The sequence below is a fragment of the Malaclemys terrapin genome, chromosome 13 (assembly GCF_027887155.1).
Source record: "Malaclemys terrapin pileata isolate rMalTer1 chromosome 13, rMalTer1.hap1, whole genome shotgun sequence".
Classification (NCBI taxonomy): domain Eukaryota; kingdom Metazoa; phylum Chordata; order Testudines; family Emydidae; genus Malaclemys; species Malaclemys terrapin.
The window spans coordinates 1,188,639-1,203,310 of NC_071517.1; the positions used below are offsets into that span (position 1 = coordinate 1,188,639).

Sequence of the window (14,672 nt, forward strand, 5' to 3'; positions counted from 1 at the left end):
TGGGCAACGGGAGGCCGGTGCCAATGAGCTAACAGAGCCGTGCCCCGTTGAGCACACAGCGTGAGAGCTGGGCATGGGATAGCGTCCATGGAGCAGAGGGCATTGGGGGGGGAGAGAGAGAGAGAGAAATGAAGCCAGGAGACAAGTGCCGCAAGTCCCCCGTCCTCCCCTGTCTCGGGGGGGCAGGGGGAGCTCCCCATCACGGCCACAAGCCACAGCGACCTGACAAGCCCGGGCGAGAACGGGGGAAGGCCACAGCGAGGTGATGCTCACACAGGGAGCTACGACGGCTAATTGGGCCCTTCAGCAACTTCTCTCCGCCCCCGGCAGCAGCAGTGCAGAGGAACGCCCTGCACACTGATGTGCCGTGACACTGTCCCTCTCCCGCGGCGACGGTGCTGAGGAAGAAGGGCTGCTGAGAGCAGAGCGTCTGGGGCGGGAAGGGGAGAGGAATACCAGGCCAGCCGCAAAGCTTGACATGCCGATGGGGAAAGCGTCCCAGGCTCTGGCCAGGCCTGGCCCGGCCCACAGCGCATCTCAGAACGAAGGGCACCGGCGGATAATTCCAGGTCTAAGCGGAGCTGGGCTCCTCTCCAGCACCTTCCACCCCTTGGCCTCCCGCCCCCTCACCTGTATGTCGGCCAGCAGCTCCTGCTTGCGGCGACGGATGTTCTCCAGCTCCTGGCACTCCTCTGGGGTCAGGTCGCTGGGGACTGCGAGGGGAGAGGAGAGAGGGTTAGGCCTGGCACATGCACCCTCCTGAGCCCTGCGCTGCCCAAGCGGGGAGCTCCCCAGTCCTGCCTAGCAAGCAGCGCTTCCCAGGGGCTACCACCACCCACTCTGCCCCCAGCAGCCTGACTCCTGACTACAGGTTGGGGTCTGCACTGCCTGCCCCCCTTTTCCAGGGCTGAACCTGGCTTTGCTGCTGGCCTTCCCAGGGCCCTGCTCGGGCACCTGCAGGCAGAGAACAGCCGTGCTGGACCACGGGGAGAGCTGAGTGAACACCGCACGCCAGGTCTGGCCTCAAACCTGCCTTCAGCCAAAGGGCACGTCTGGGGGCTACTCCCACCTCAGGAGCCTCCCACAACCCACCCAGAAACTCAACCTCCTCCTCCCGGCCACAGCCCCCTGCACCCAGAAGGCAGATCCCGGGCAAGCCAGCAAAGGGAACACAGCACCCCTTTCACAGGGGCCTGCAGGAGCAGGGGTCCTCTGGATTCAGCTCATCCAGGCCCTTATTCCTGGCTGCAGGGCCCACCTATCTGCGTCCATGGGCCACGGCCCCTTCCCCTGGGATCCCTGCCCTTTCCAGGCCCCAGACAGCAGGGTGGCGGGGCACGCTGGGAGCCCCACCCGAGGAGCGCGAGTGTCCTTCACATTCCACACTCCTTCCCACCAAGCCAGCGCTGGCGGAGGGGGGCTCCCTCCTGGCTTGACCCTGCCAGATTCCTGCTGATTCAGCAGCCTGGGACGGAGCAGTGAGCTCTGCCCAGGGCCTGCCACCAGCCAAGTAAACGCAGGGAGAGCGGCTGCAAAGGGCCAGCTGGCCAACCCCCCCCGCCCCCAATCAACAGGGCCACGTGAGGCCAAGACCAGGGAACTGGCTCAACCCTTTTTAGACAGAAAGCAGGCACTGCAGAAGGTCCCTCCCCCTCCACACACACTCCAAGGGGGGCCAGGGATCCTGCCCTGGGCAGAGATTAACTGGGAGCCCAGCCCAGGGGCTGTCTCAGAGAGCAGAGCGCTCCTGACACAACAAGGGCCCATTGTGTCGCCTGAAGAGACAAACCAAACAACAAGGGAAGCTGCTTTGTGTTGCTTTGCAGTTTTTAACATGCGGGCAGGAGCCCAAAGGAGCCCATGCTGCATCTGCTGCACACAAAGGAGACAACTCTTGGAGGGAGAGGCAGTGCCCTGTCCTGGCGGCCGGGTCACACGGCAGCCCACCACTACCCCAGGGAGGATGGGAAGAGCAACAAATGCCATGAAGTCAAGTGACTTCCCTTGTGCAGCCCTCCTGCCGCAGGGACATGGGACCCAGGCGCTTGTGCCCCCCAGCAGCAGAGTGGGGGAGGGATTTCTCACACCTGGAATAACCCCCGAGGGCAGCTCAGGGCACCAGCCATCGGGCTCCCAGCAGCAGCCCAGCCCAGGGAGAGCACTGCCACCCACGGCACAGATCCAGCACAACTTGCCTGAAGAGCAGGGGGCCCACCTGGGTGCTGCCTGCTCCATCTCCCCCGCCCTCGGCTCCAGGCTGCGTTTCAGTCCCCCCACATTTAGTTCCCCCCCAACTTGTGGAGCAGAAGGAACATGGCAGTGCCATCTCAGTCCCCACTATCCCTCACACCGTCTGGGAAACTGAGTCACGGAGAGGGAAGTGACCCTGTCCAAGGCCTCACAAGTCAGTAGCAGCGCTGAGAACAGAACCCAGGTGTCCTGGTTCCCATTCCTGTCCTAGCCCGCAGATAAGGTTCCCGAGCATTGTCCCTCCTGAAGACAGAGCACCAGGCAAGTCCTGCAGGAAGCTACCATTTCAGCCAGCAAATCGCATGCATTACGACTGGCTGGGCCTCTCCCCACTTGTGGGATGAGTGTGCCAGTGCCCAGCTCATTCAGAGCAGATCCCTCTACAGAGAGGGGAGGGCTGTGCGAAGACCCCCCCTCCAATGTGTCCTTCCTGCCCAGGGAGTCTCCCCAGGGGATGCTGGTATCTCACTATCTCGGCACCAGCCGCCCCCCACCCACACCCCGGCTCCTCTCCCCTTGCCAGGTAGCCCGTCCAGAGCTCAGGGAAAACCACCTGCAGGATCCAAGGAGCTGCATGCCCAGCAGCCGTCCCAGCGGGTCATGGCCAGCCCGGCTCTGGCGATGTGCCCCCCCAAGGGCCCCACTCCCATTCCTATAGCCCCTCACCCTCTGCCTGGGCTGGGGGAGCGCCTCGCAGGCTGCCGTGTCCCTGCAGCTCACGGGGCGCCGCTGACAGGTGCTGCTGTTTGAGCGCCCCCCACCCACAGGCTGTTCTGGGTGGGGGTAGCCTACAGCGCCCCTGCCCCATTGCAAATGCCAGGCCAACCCTGGGGCCCCCCGTACCCCAACCCGCCGGGATCGGGCTCTAGGCAGCGAGGCAGGGCCAGGGGGACCCGCTCAGCCCCGTCCAGCAGCACCGGGGCAGGGCCCAGGACCGAGAATCGAAGGGGGGCGGTACAGGGGGAGCCCCTCAGCCCCCCCCCCCAGGACCCGAACTCCGTGTAAACGCCCCTGCCACCAGCCCAGCCCCCATCAGAGCGCGTCCCGCCCCCGCGCAGCGACGGGCTGTGCCCGGCCAGGGACCCCCCCGGGCCCGGAGCGCGGCGTGGGGCAGGGCCCCCCCATCCCGGGGCGCCCCCGCTCACCGGCCCGCACCATCCCATCGGCCCCGGCTCCCGCGGCAGCGGCCTCCCCGGCCCCTCCCCACCGGTGCGAGCCCCGCCCGGCCCAGCGTTAACCCCCGGCTGGCCGGGGCCGGAGCCCGAGCCCGGCTCCCTCTCCCCGTCCCCCTCCGCCGCCCCAGCCGGGCTGGGACCTGCCCCCCGGGGTGCGCTCGGACAGGGGCCGCAGTGGGGCGGCCACAACCCCCATTGCACCATTGCACATGCCCGGGACAGGGCAAAGCCTCCGCCCGCCTCCCGCTGCGGGCACCGCCCAGCAAACAGCTGTGCGCTCACCCCGTGCCCGGGCAGCACTCCTCGGCCCTCAGCTCCTTGCCGTCCTACTGCTCCTGTACCCAGCAGTGAGCAGCAACCCCCCCTTGAACTCCTCTGGGCCATTCCTCTCTCCCGGCCCTTGTCTCCACATTGTCTCTTTACAATTCCAGGGGATTCAGAGGCACCGTTTTCTTGTTATTGCTGTAACAGCTGCATGTGTTCCCCATAGCAATCTAGTGGTAGCCATCGTTTCAACCGTGTTTCTCGGTTACTGGCCTGCGGTTCCCTAGCAGCTTGAAAAATACCCCAAACATTTACAACTCTCCAATTCTGTAGGGTCAAGTCCAGCCCCTGCTGTCACATAGCTCCATGGATTCCGAGTGCCAGTGGGACCACTGTGACCATCTAGTCTGACCTCCAGTCTAACACGGGCCAGAGACCTGCCCCAAACAATACCTAGAGCAGAGCTGTTCGAGAAACATCCCATCCTGATGGAAAGAATGGCCAGTGAGGGAGACTGCACCATAACACTTGTAAACTGTTCCAGTCCTTAATTACCCTCCCTGGTAGAAACGTACTCCTTAGTCCAGTGCCAAATACAGAGCTAAAATCGCCTCTCGGCTCCTGCCCGAGAGTCCCGTTTATGCATCCCAGGATCGCATTAGTCCTTTGGCTATAACGTCACACTGGGAGCTCACGTTCAGTGGATTATCCACCACAGCCCCCTAGTCTTTTTCAGTCACTGCTTCCCATCCCTGTCAGCATGGCCTACATCCTTTGTTCCTAGATCCATACATTTACATTTAGCCATATTGAAATGCATATTGTTTACTCACACCGAGCTTACCAAGTGATCCAGATTGCTCTGAATCAGAGACCTGTCTTCTTCGTTATTTACCACTCCCCCAAGGTTTGTGTCATCTGTAAACTATCCATGGGGATTTGGGGATCTCTTTCAGGTCAGTGATACAAATGTTAAACAACATGGGACCATGTACTGAGCCCTGTGGGTCCTCACTAGGAACATGCCCGCTCAATGGAGAGTCCCCATTTTGAGACCTGCAGCCATCTTTCAATCCAATTAGTGTGTGCCAGCTAATCGTTCTTAAATGTAACCCAGGCCATATTCCCCTACTTAGGCTGTTTGCCCCCAGTACTACTATTAGGAGGCTGTTCCAGAACCTCCCTCCTCTATCGGCTAGAAACCGTCTTCTACTTTCTAGCCTAAAAGTATTCGTGGACAGTTTGTCCCCATTTGTTCTGGTGCCAGCATTGTCCTTTAGCGTCAATAGCGTCTCGCTCTCCCTGGGGTTTACCCCCAACGTGTTTAGAGACAGCAATCAGATCCCCTCTGAGCCTTCACTTTGCTAGGCTGAACAAGCCAGGCTCCTTTAGTCTCCTCTGGTCAGCTCGGCTCTCCACTCCCCTGCTCATCCTAGGAGACCTTCTCTGCACCTGCTCCAGTCTGAATTCAGCTTTCTGGAGGTGGGGGGACCAGAAGTGCACACGGTATTGCAGGTGAGATCTTGCCAGTGCCTTGTACAATGGCATTAATCCTTCCCTATCTGTACTGGAAATACTGAGCGCATACATCCTAGGATCGCATTTACCTTTCTCACAGCCACAACACATCGGCAGCTCATAGGCCCCCCGTGATCGATCAGCACACCCAGGTCTTGCTGCCTGTCATTACCAACTAATGAGCCCCTGGCACAGAGATACTAATAAGAACTTCTGCTAAGTGCATGACCTTGCACTATTAAATTTCATCCCATTTCTATTACTTCAGGCCTCGAAGTCATCCAATTCTTTCTGTAGACTAGCTACTAATTTTAATGACATTGCCTACCTGTTAGTAGCATCTCCTCTTTTGTCATCTCTGGCTTTATTATTATAATTATTTATACTGTGGGGTGCCTAGAGGCACCAGTCACAGATCAGGACCTGTTGTGCTAGGCACAGTACAAACAGAACACAAAGACAGCCCTGCCCAGATCACCAGAGAAGAGCAGGTCTCTCTCCCCAGCATCCTCTATGATGAAGACCAATACAAAGAAATCACTAAGTGTCTCTGCAATGTCCTTACCCTCCTCCCTTTAGTCCCTGGCAGTCAAACTTCCTGCAGGCTTTCTGCTGCTGACATATTTAAAGAATTATTTGTTCTTCTTCCTTTTACAGTTTGCTCTCAAATCCTTCTTTGCTGTCCTAATTTCTATGGGATGTTCTCCATCATGGCCTAGGGACTTTCTAGTGCCCTCCCTAGGACTGGACTTCTGCTTTCTGAAGGACCAGCCCCGGTTGGCTGCAGGACTCTCCTGTCCCAGGCCCTTTAAGCCTGGTGCTTTGGCTACACGGCTTCCTCTTTCCATTGGGCCAGACACGCCACTCGGGCAGCTCCAGTCACTTCACCTCTCCAGACTCAGCATGGAAATTTCCTCACTTCTGATGATGGGGCCTTTTTGACTAGCTTCCCCTTTCCTGGAACTCCCCCTTCTAAAGGTCAGTGCCACCAGCTTTTGGTCTGATCCCTCCACATTTGACTGGATCGATTCCGCGCATTACCAGCCCCATGGATGTAAAAATCCCCAGGCAGGCCCTCAAAGTTAGAAGACTGTCTTAAAAAGCATGTGGCATTTTTAGGAAGTGGGGGGCAGTTCTCTGCCTCGTGGTCTGAGGTTTCTGGGCGCACTCAGGTCATGCTTTCGAGCTTCTCCACAACCAGCTAGAAACATTGATCTAAAATAAAGCAGAGGCTCTCACCTAATCGCAGAGCTGGAACTGGAGCGTTAAGGCCACCACCAAACACCATGAGACTTGCGATAACGTCACCTGAGTTGGCATCACCAGACCCCCGCCCCCAAGGATGCTGAATGTGGTCACAGTGACTTCTTAGCTCAGCTACAGACCCGATCAGCCCTTCCTGTAGGTTACAGCCACAACTTCCCACACATCAGTGACACGGACACTGGCACTGCCATGACACTCCACACCCCAAACAGAGGAAATGGAGAAATGGTCTGAGGTAAACAGGATGAAGTTTAACAAAGACAAATGCAAAGTGCTCCACTTAGGAAGAAAAAATCAGTTTCACACATACAGAATGGGAAGAGACTGTCTAGGAAGGAGTACGGCAGAAAGGGATCTAGGGGTTATAGTGGACCACAAGCTAAATCTGAGTCAACAGTGTGATGCTGTTGCAAAAAAAGCAAACATGATTCTGGGATGCATTAACAGGTGTGTTGTGAGCAAGACACGAGAAGTCATTCTTCCGCTCTACTCTGCTCTGGTTAGGCCTCAACTGGAGTATTGTGTCCAGTTCTGAGCGCCGCATTTTAAAAAAGATGTGGAGAAATTGGAAAGGGTCCAGAGAAGAGCAACAAGAAGGATTAAAGGTCTTGAGAACATGACCTATGAAGGAAGGCTGAAAGAATTGGGTTTGTTTAGTTTGGAAAAGAGAAGACTGAAAGGGGACATGATAGCAGTTTTCAGGTATTTAAAAGGGTGTCATAAGGAGGAGGGAGAAAACTTGTTCACCTTAGCCTCTAAGGATAGAACAAGAAGCAATGGGTTTAAACTGCAGCAAGGGAGGTCTAGGTTGGACATTAGGAAAAAGTTCCTAACTGTCAGGGAGGTTAAACACTGGAATAAATTGCCTAGGGAGGTTGTGGAATCTCCATCTCTGGAGATATTTAAGAGTAGGTTAGATAAACGTCTATCAGGGATGGTCTAGACAGTATTTGGTCCTGCCATGTGGGCAGGGGACTGGACTTGATGACCTCTCGAGGTCCCTTCCAGTCCTAGAATCTATGAATCTATGAATAACCGTTCGAACCCAAAGCTCCTCCCCCAAAGAGACACGAGACAGGACCTGCAGAAAGCACGGCTGTCTGTGCTACCCACTTCATGTGCAAGGTGCTCCGATACCACAGTGATGGGTGGCAAAGAAACCCCCAGAACACAGCACGCCAGGGCTCAGGACTGCGGTTATGTCAAGGGCCAGGCACCCTAGCTTGGCTGTAGCCACACAACCGTCCTTCCTCACCTCTATTCTCAAAGCCGCCCTGCCCAGGGCTTAGCACATTATAGGAAAGTGGGTCTCCCCGGCCCCTTGGCTGCCACCAGCCAGCACTGAGTCTTCTAGTGCTCACGACCCCTTGTGTCGCTTTGTGGTGCCACTCCCACGTGGAGTCATGCACAGGTGGGGTGCGGAGCCCCGCTTGCTGCTAGGCCACTGAGCAGCCAGGCGCAGACAGCAGCATGGAGCCTTTGGAGAGGGATGGAAATTCATACCACTAACACACCCGGCGCTTGGAGGACAAGGTGGCTAGGAGAGCTGGCACGAAGGAATCGCTGGCACACCCCAAGCACTGCAGGGTTCCAGCCAGCCCACTGCTCTCCAGGCATTGCCAGGGAGACCGCCCAGGCGAGGGAACAAACAGGCAGGCAGGGGACTGTGGGAGAGAAGGGCCCAGGCAAGCAGCCATCATGGCCCGAGGAATCTCCATTCCACTACCCAGCTGCCCAGAGATCCCCCGCCACCCTGAGACGGCGACGGGGCACCGCCAGGCGAAAGGGGCCCGGGTACAACAGACGGGAAGGAGTGCTGGGCACAACGAGACCTCTGCTGCCAGCTCGTCCCAGCCTACGGGGTTGGGGCAGGCCCAGAATGGCTGGGCTCTGGGGCCCCCGTCAGGCTGGGCAGTGGGAGCTGAGACTGCAGATAGCAGCGCTGCTGCACGGAGGGTAAACAGGCTCGTGACACAGACCTGCTGGGGTCAGCATCAAGAAAGGTAAGAGGGAACCTCCCCCGGCATGGAGCCCCAGGTGTCTGCGCAGCGGGGCAGCCTGTTTACACAGGGCTGGCAGGTCCCCCACGGTGCCTGCGCCCATCAGCGCTCATCCTCTGTCCTGAGTGGAGGCGACTCTCAGGAGCCGAGTCAGTTACAGGCTCATCCCGTCAGAGTCCAGAGGCAAAAGGCAGAGAGGAGAAGGGAAGCCCGGGGGAGATCTAACCACACCAGCCCTCCCAGGCCCTGGGCACAGAGAGATGGAGGGGGGCCATTTCCCACTGTCCAGCTAAACTCTCCCCCCTTCCCCAGGGCAGACCAGACAGGACATCAAACTGCTGAGGCTGCATGGGACCTTATCCCAACCTGGACAGTATCGACTGCACAAGGACTCAGGAGTCCTAGCTGGGTCCCCCCAGCACGCCTCCCCCGCATTTTCCCAGCTACAATGAGAAGCTCAGGTCTAGAACTCCAGCTCCCAGCAGCCTGTGGGGACAGGTGGGGAAGCCCCACGATGGAGGAGGGGTGGGTGTGGGGGCCTTCACTGCCCTGACACCCACGGGGGCCGCCATTTGGCTGGGCCAGAGCCCATGTTTCAGCTGAGACAGTGACTCAGTCCAGGTGCCGCCCAATGGGGCAGCTTGGCCTTGGCCAGGGCCCCATGCCAGGGAAGGGCAGCTGGCCCTGGGTCTCAGGGTAGTGCAGCAGCGCACCATTCCCAATGGACCCAGCCACAGGCCGCTGAGTCAGGCCAGCCCTGCTGCAGCAATGGCCGCTGCTCCCCGCCAGGCCATGGCTCGGGGCAGGACAGACCCCAGCGGCTGCGCTAGGCTCGGGAGCAGGACTTGGCTGGCAGCAGTAGGAGGAGTGCAGAGTAGCTGGGGTACGGGGGTGGGGGTATTCAGGGTTGGCCCCCTCCCCTTGCAATGCCAAGAGCAAGGGAACACTCCTGAAGTGACGGGGTCAGCTCCCCCCCTCCCCCGGCCTAGAGCAATCCCACTGCCTCCACCAACAGCACAGCCCTGTCCTCCTCCCACCTTTAGGAGTGGACCTTCTTCCTGGAGGGGGTCACCGCTAAGGCCACCCACCCAAGGAGTCAAGCGAGGCCGCCGCTGGGAAGGGGGTAAGCAGAGACCTGCAGGGAGGCGCCAGGGACTGGCTCTTCCCTTTGACGTTGGCCGAGACGTGGACAGGCGCTGCAGCGATTCTGCATAAAGCTGAGCCCAGCTCTGAGCAGAGGGAGCCAGCTAGGACCAGTGCCCATCTGAACCAGCCCCACAGGGCTAAAGGGGGCATTTCCCCATGCCAGGCCCCAGGCCAGAGCAGCGCCCCTTCCTCCTGACACATCCAGGCTGAAGGAGACCCCCTCTCCCCCAGAGCACTGTGTCAGACAGTGTCGCTGCCCCCAGACTGCAGGCTCAGGAACAGGGGCAGTGCAGCAGCCTGTAAGAATCCCTCCCAGAGGGACTGAGCCCACAGTGCCCCAGTCCTGGCACAATTCTATGGGATTCAGCCTCCAGAAACATGCACAAGATCTCACTGCCCAGCTCACATTCCACCCTTTAGAGAGGTGCCATCCCCACGTGCCACCCCCACTTTATTCCTGTGGAGACCAGGGTTTAAGTGTCCAAGACTAGAATAGCCAGGGGCTGGGGTCAGAGTTAAGGGGCATGGGCAGAGCTGAGAGGCTCAGGGTCAGGATAGCCAGGGCTGGGAGTCAGAGTTAAGGGCATGGGCAGAGCTGAGAGGCTCAGGGTCAGGATAGCCAGGGCTGAGGGTCAGAGTTAAGGGGCATTGGCAGAGCTAGGCATTGCTGGTTAGGCACAAGGTCCCTCTGTCACTGAACAGGGTTTGCCAGTCTCGCTGCATAATGCGTTGGGGGGGGGGGGCAGCTGAGCCCATCAGCTGGAAGCTCTGGGAATTGCTGCCACCCCACCCTCTGCTCTGCACCCTGGCAGATCCTGATGGGCACCTGTTCAAAGGGACCCATCCCCCTCCCCCCCCCAAGATTCAAGGCGAAGGGGGCCTGGGAGGGGAACTTGCAGAGAGCAGGGGCCAAGCCCCACCCCATCCCAAACAGCTTGGGAAGGAGGGCCTGTGGGACTTGTTTACTCCACTTGCAGTTTGCCCAGCACCCTCCCAGCTGCCTGGAAGCTTTGGGGCAAGCAGCAGCATGACCTGGAGACGCACTGGAGCCTGCAGCTGGGAGGGACCCAGGGACGCCTTCTCCCAGGGAGCAGCACCCTTAACCCTTCACTGGGAGGGAGAGCAGAGACCCAGCTCCCGACAAGCTGCCCATGCGCTGCCTTGGCCGGCAAACCAGGAACAGCCATGCAGAGTCTCTGTGAGCCCATGGGTCAGTGTGGTTACTACGGGGGCAGGCAGCGCCCCATGGAGCTACCCTCTGGGGCAGGGGAGAGCACAGTCCACAGGGGCTGATGCGGTGAGGGGATTGGGGCAGGGCTCGGATGGCCTAGTCAGAGTCCCTGTGCTCTCCCATTCTCCAGCATATGAGAGAGGTGGGATCATTGCTTCCTTAGCACCCAGGGCATGGGCGGAGCTGGGTGCATTGGGCAGTGCCAGCCAGGCACCGCTACAGCGCTGACTATGGCCTACGGGGAGGGCTGGACTCAGGCCCAGCGTGCATTTGGGGGCAGGAGCAGAAATTTGGAGAGGAGGGACCCAGGAGTGCCCCCATCACCTCCCCAACAGCCCACCCATTAACACTACTCAGAGAAGTGGGGCTTGGATGTACCCCAAACTCCTACCTGAGCCACAAAGCCATATGGGGGGCTGCAGAGACACCCTCCAGAACGTAGAGCAAACTACCCCCACCCTGCCGACTCACCGCTCCCCTCCTCTGTCCTGAGGACCATCCTGGCCAGCGCTCCTGCAGGGCCTGTCCTGTGGCCTGTTCTGTCCTCGGCTCCCGCACTAGGTAGCTCCACCAGGCCAAGCGGGGTGGGACACCTGCAGTTCACAGGACTTCCTGGAATGACTCACAGTCGCTCTGAGCCAGTGATCTGTCAGCCGGATGGGCAGGCGTCATCCGGAGCTACAGTACCAACACCCTGTTCCTGCCGTCAGCAGCCATTAACCCCTCTGCTCCCAGCCCCAGCTCGGCACACAGCGCTCGGAGCCACAACTCCGGCCCAGGCACTGTCCCAAGACACGCCAACCCGGCCCATGGCATCTTCCTCAGACCCTGGGCTGGGCTGGAGGGCACCATTCCTGCCCTGCCGTGGCCACCCTGGACTTTCCTACCCCCAGGATCTGGGGCAAATGCTCTGCCCTGTCACATGGGCCCCAGGCAACAGCAGCATTGCCCACCCCAGACAGCCGGGTCCAGGGCTTCAGACTGCGTCTCTGGAGGATGGGAAATCCAAACCTCCCTTGGGGGCCCAGCAGGCCTGGTGGATGGGTAGGGGGACAGTTTTGGACCTAGGGGCTGGGGGTGCCAAGGACACCGCTGGGACGTGAGAGATTTCGAAGCATCCAACAGCCATGTCCCCTCAGACGGCTCCTGAGAATACCCCCAGCTCAGACCCTCAGATGCAAAGCACTGTGGAGAACAGCAGCCAAGCCCCAGGCCTGCCAGCCCTAGGGGCCCTGCTTTCCCCTGCCACAGGAGCCAGAGACCTGGCTTGAGGCCAACCTTGGCACAGATCCCCTCCCCCATGGGCTTCCCCACCCTTCCCACTGCCTTGGGGTTCCCTCTCCCAGTTCAGCTCCTAGCCACAGCCCTGGCAGGTCACTGCTGCTGCTCCAGGCACTCGCCAGGCCCTCCCAGAGCCCCTCTCCCTGCATCTCTCCAGTGAGGAGGGGCTCACAGGGGAGTGCAGCACCCCGGCGAGTTGGGGCCGCAGCGGGGACTGACTTCTCCCTGCTCTGGGACATCAGGCCTCTGCACACGCAGCTGTATCTTCTTCAGGGCCAGGTCTCGCTTGCTGGCCCCAGGCACTGCCCTCTGTCCAGTGGGTGTTCCAACACCTCGCCTGCCAGCCCGTCTCCCTACATCCCCTCCTGTCGTCCTGCTGCTCCCGGGCTGCTGGCAGACCCTCCCATTAGCATTGCTGGCTTTCATCCCCTCCCACAGCTCATTAACAGACCAGGCCCAGGCCGATGCCTGCAGGACCCGCTGGACATGGCCCAGGGCTAGTAAGGCAATTAACTGGCTGCATCCCTAGGTAGCATTGCCGGCTCCTGCTCCCGCACTGTCCCCTGCCGAGCCAGGACCATGGCCTCTCTCGCCAGGGACAGACAGCCGCTTGTGCCGGGCCTCAGGGCAAGAGGCCAGATCCTACCCTCCCCCCCCCCCCCACGGGAGAGACATGCCAGTCACTGGGCCCCACCTTGGCCTGTGCTGCCCTCTGCTGGCTACACAGGAACATGGGCGCTGCCAGCCTGGTTCAGCCCAGGGCCCGTCCTGTGGCAGGCAGGCGTGGGGTGACCTGCTCCAGGGATGGTTCTTCCCACGCTGCCTTGGAAGCTGGCCCACATCACGAAGCAGGAGGGTTTGTCCTGTCCCATCGGCCCGGTTATTTTACATATCATTGATTGTCAGCTATGTCCCCGCTTTCCCGAACCCTGCTGAGCACTGACCTCGGCACGTCTCATGGCAACCAGGGCTGCTGCTGGGTTCAGGGACAAACCCATCGCAGGGCTGGGCTCTCCAGCGCACCAGCCACCAGCAAAACCCACCTATGCCACGAGTCCCTGCCCAGGGCCAGCGCACGGCCCGGGGGGAGCTCACCACCATCCCATGGACACTGTGGGGCTCGGGGCGGCTTGGCACTCCGCACTCATACTACAGAAGGGCAACCCAGCTCACAGGGCAGGACCCCGACCAAGCACAGGCTGCACTAGGAGCACTCCCGGCGAGCCGGGGTCCCACTTGAAGGCAACTGGCTTAAGACAAAAAACAAAACCATTCCTATTGGTTGTGACACTGCCCGCCCCAAAGCCAGGCTCAGAACCCCTCCTCCACACCAAGCCCAGGCGCACACTGTCCCAGGCCTCCGCAAGGGGCACAGCACTGCCCTGCTGTTTGGTAACGCAGGACTGGAAAAGCAGTGCCAGGACTGGCCAGGGCCAACAGTGTTTGTGGGAGCCATTTGTTGGGACAGCAGAACTCAACCTGTGACACCCTGCGAGTGGCTGACGGGACCGAGTGCAGCAGGGCTTGGCCCCTCCTTTCCCTGGTAGATATGCTGGAGGGTAGGGATAGGATACAGAGGGACCTAGACAAATTAGAGGATTGGGCCAAAAGAAACCTGATGAGGTTCAACAAGGACAAGTGCAGAGTCCTGCACTTAGGACGGAAGAATCCCATGCACTGCTACAGACTAGGGACCGAATGGCTAGGCAGCAGTTCTGCAGAAAAGGACCTAGGGGTTACAGTGGACGAGAAGCTGGATATGAGTCAACAGTGTGCCCTTGTTGCCAAGAAGGCTAACGGCATTTTGGGCTGTATAAGTGGGAACATTGCCAGCAGATTGAGGAACATGATCATTCCCCTCTATTCGACATTGGTGAGGCCTCATCTGGAGTACGGTGTCCAGTTTTGGGCCCCGCACTACAAGAAGGATGCGGAAAAATTGGAAAGAGTCCAGCGGAGGGCAACAAAAATGATTAGGGGTCTGGAGCACATGACTTATGAGGAGAGGCTGAGGGAACTGGGATTGTTTAGTCTCCAGAAGAGAAGAATGAGGGGAGATTCGATAGCAGCCTTCAACTACCTGAAGGGGGGTTCCAAAGAGGATGGATCTAGACTGTTCTCAGTGGTGGCAGATGACAGAACAAGAAGTAATGGTCTCAAGTCACAGTGGGGGAGGTTTAGGTTGGATATCAGGAAAAACTTTTTCACCAGGAGGGTGGTGAAGCACTGAAATGGGTTACCTAGGGAGGTGGTGGAATCGCCTTCCTGAGGGTACATCTACACTACAGGGGGGAGTCGATTTAAGATACGCAAATTCAGCTACGTGAATAGCGTAGCTGAATTCGACGTATCGCAGCCGACTTACTCCGTTGTGAGGACGGCGGCAAAATCGACTTCTGCAGCTCTCTGTCGGCGGCGCTTACTACCACCTCCACTGGTGGAGTAAGAGCGCCGATTCGGGGATCGATTGTCGCGTCCCGTTGGGACGCGATAAATCGATCCCCGAGAGGTCGATTTCTACCCGCCGATTCTGGTGGGTAG

The 14,672-nt window shown here is 59.3% G+C and overlaps 1 protein-coding gene across 4 annotated transcripts in view; it reads right to left on the minus strand.

The window, feature by feature from the left end:
• Positions 1-14,672, minus strand: part of CYTH1 (cytohesin 1) — a 40,697-nt gene that overhangs the window by 12,955 nt on the left and 13,070 nt on the right. For 2 of the 4 annotated variants that reach the window (XM_054047812.1, XM_054047810.1), the window contains exon 2: positions 631-713. In XM_054047812.1, the coding sequence (XP_053903787.1) occupies positions 631-713 (83 nt within the window). Of the gene's footprint in view, positions 1-630; positions 714-3,395; positions 3,419-11,321; positions 11,444-14,672 lie in introns of those variants that run through there. The other 2 variants (XM_054047811.1, XM_054047813.1) reach the window with 2 other exon arrangements.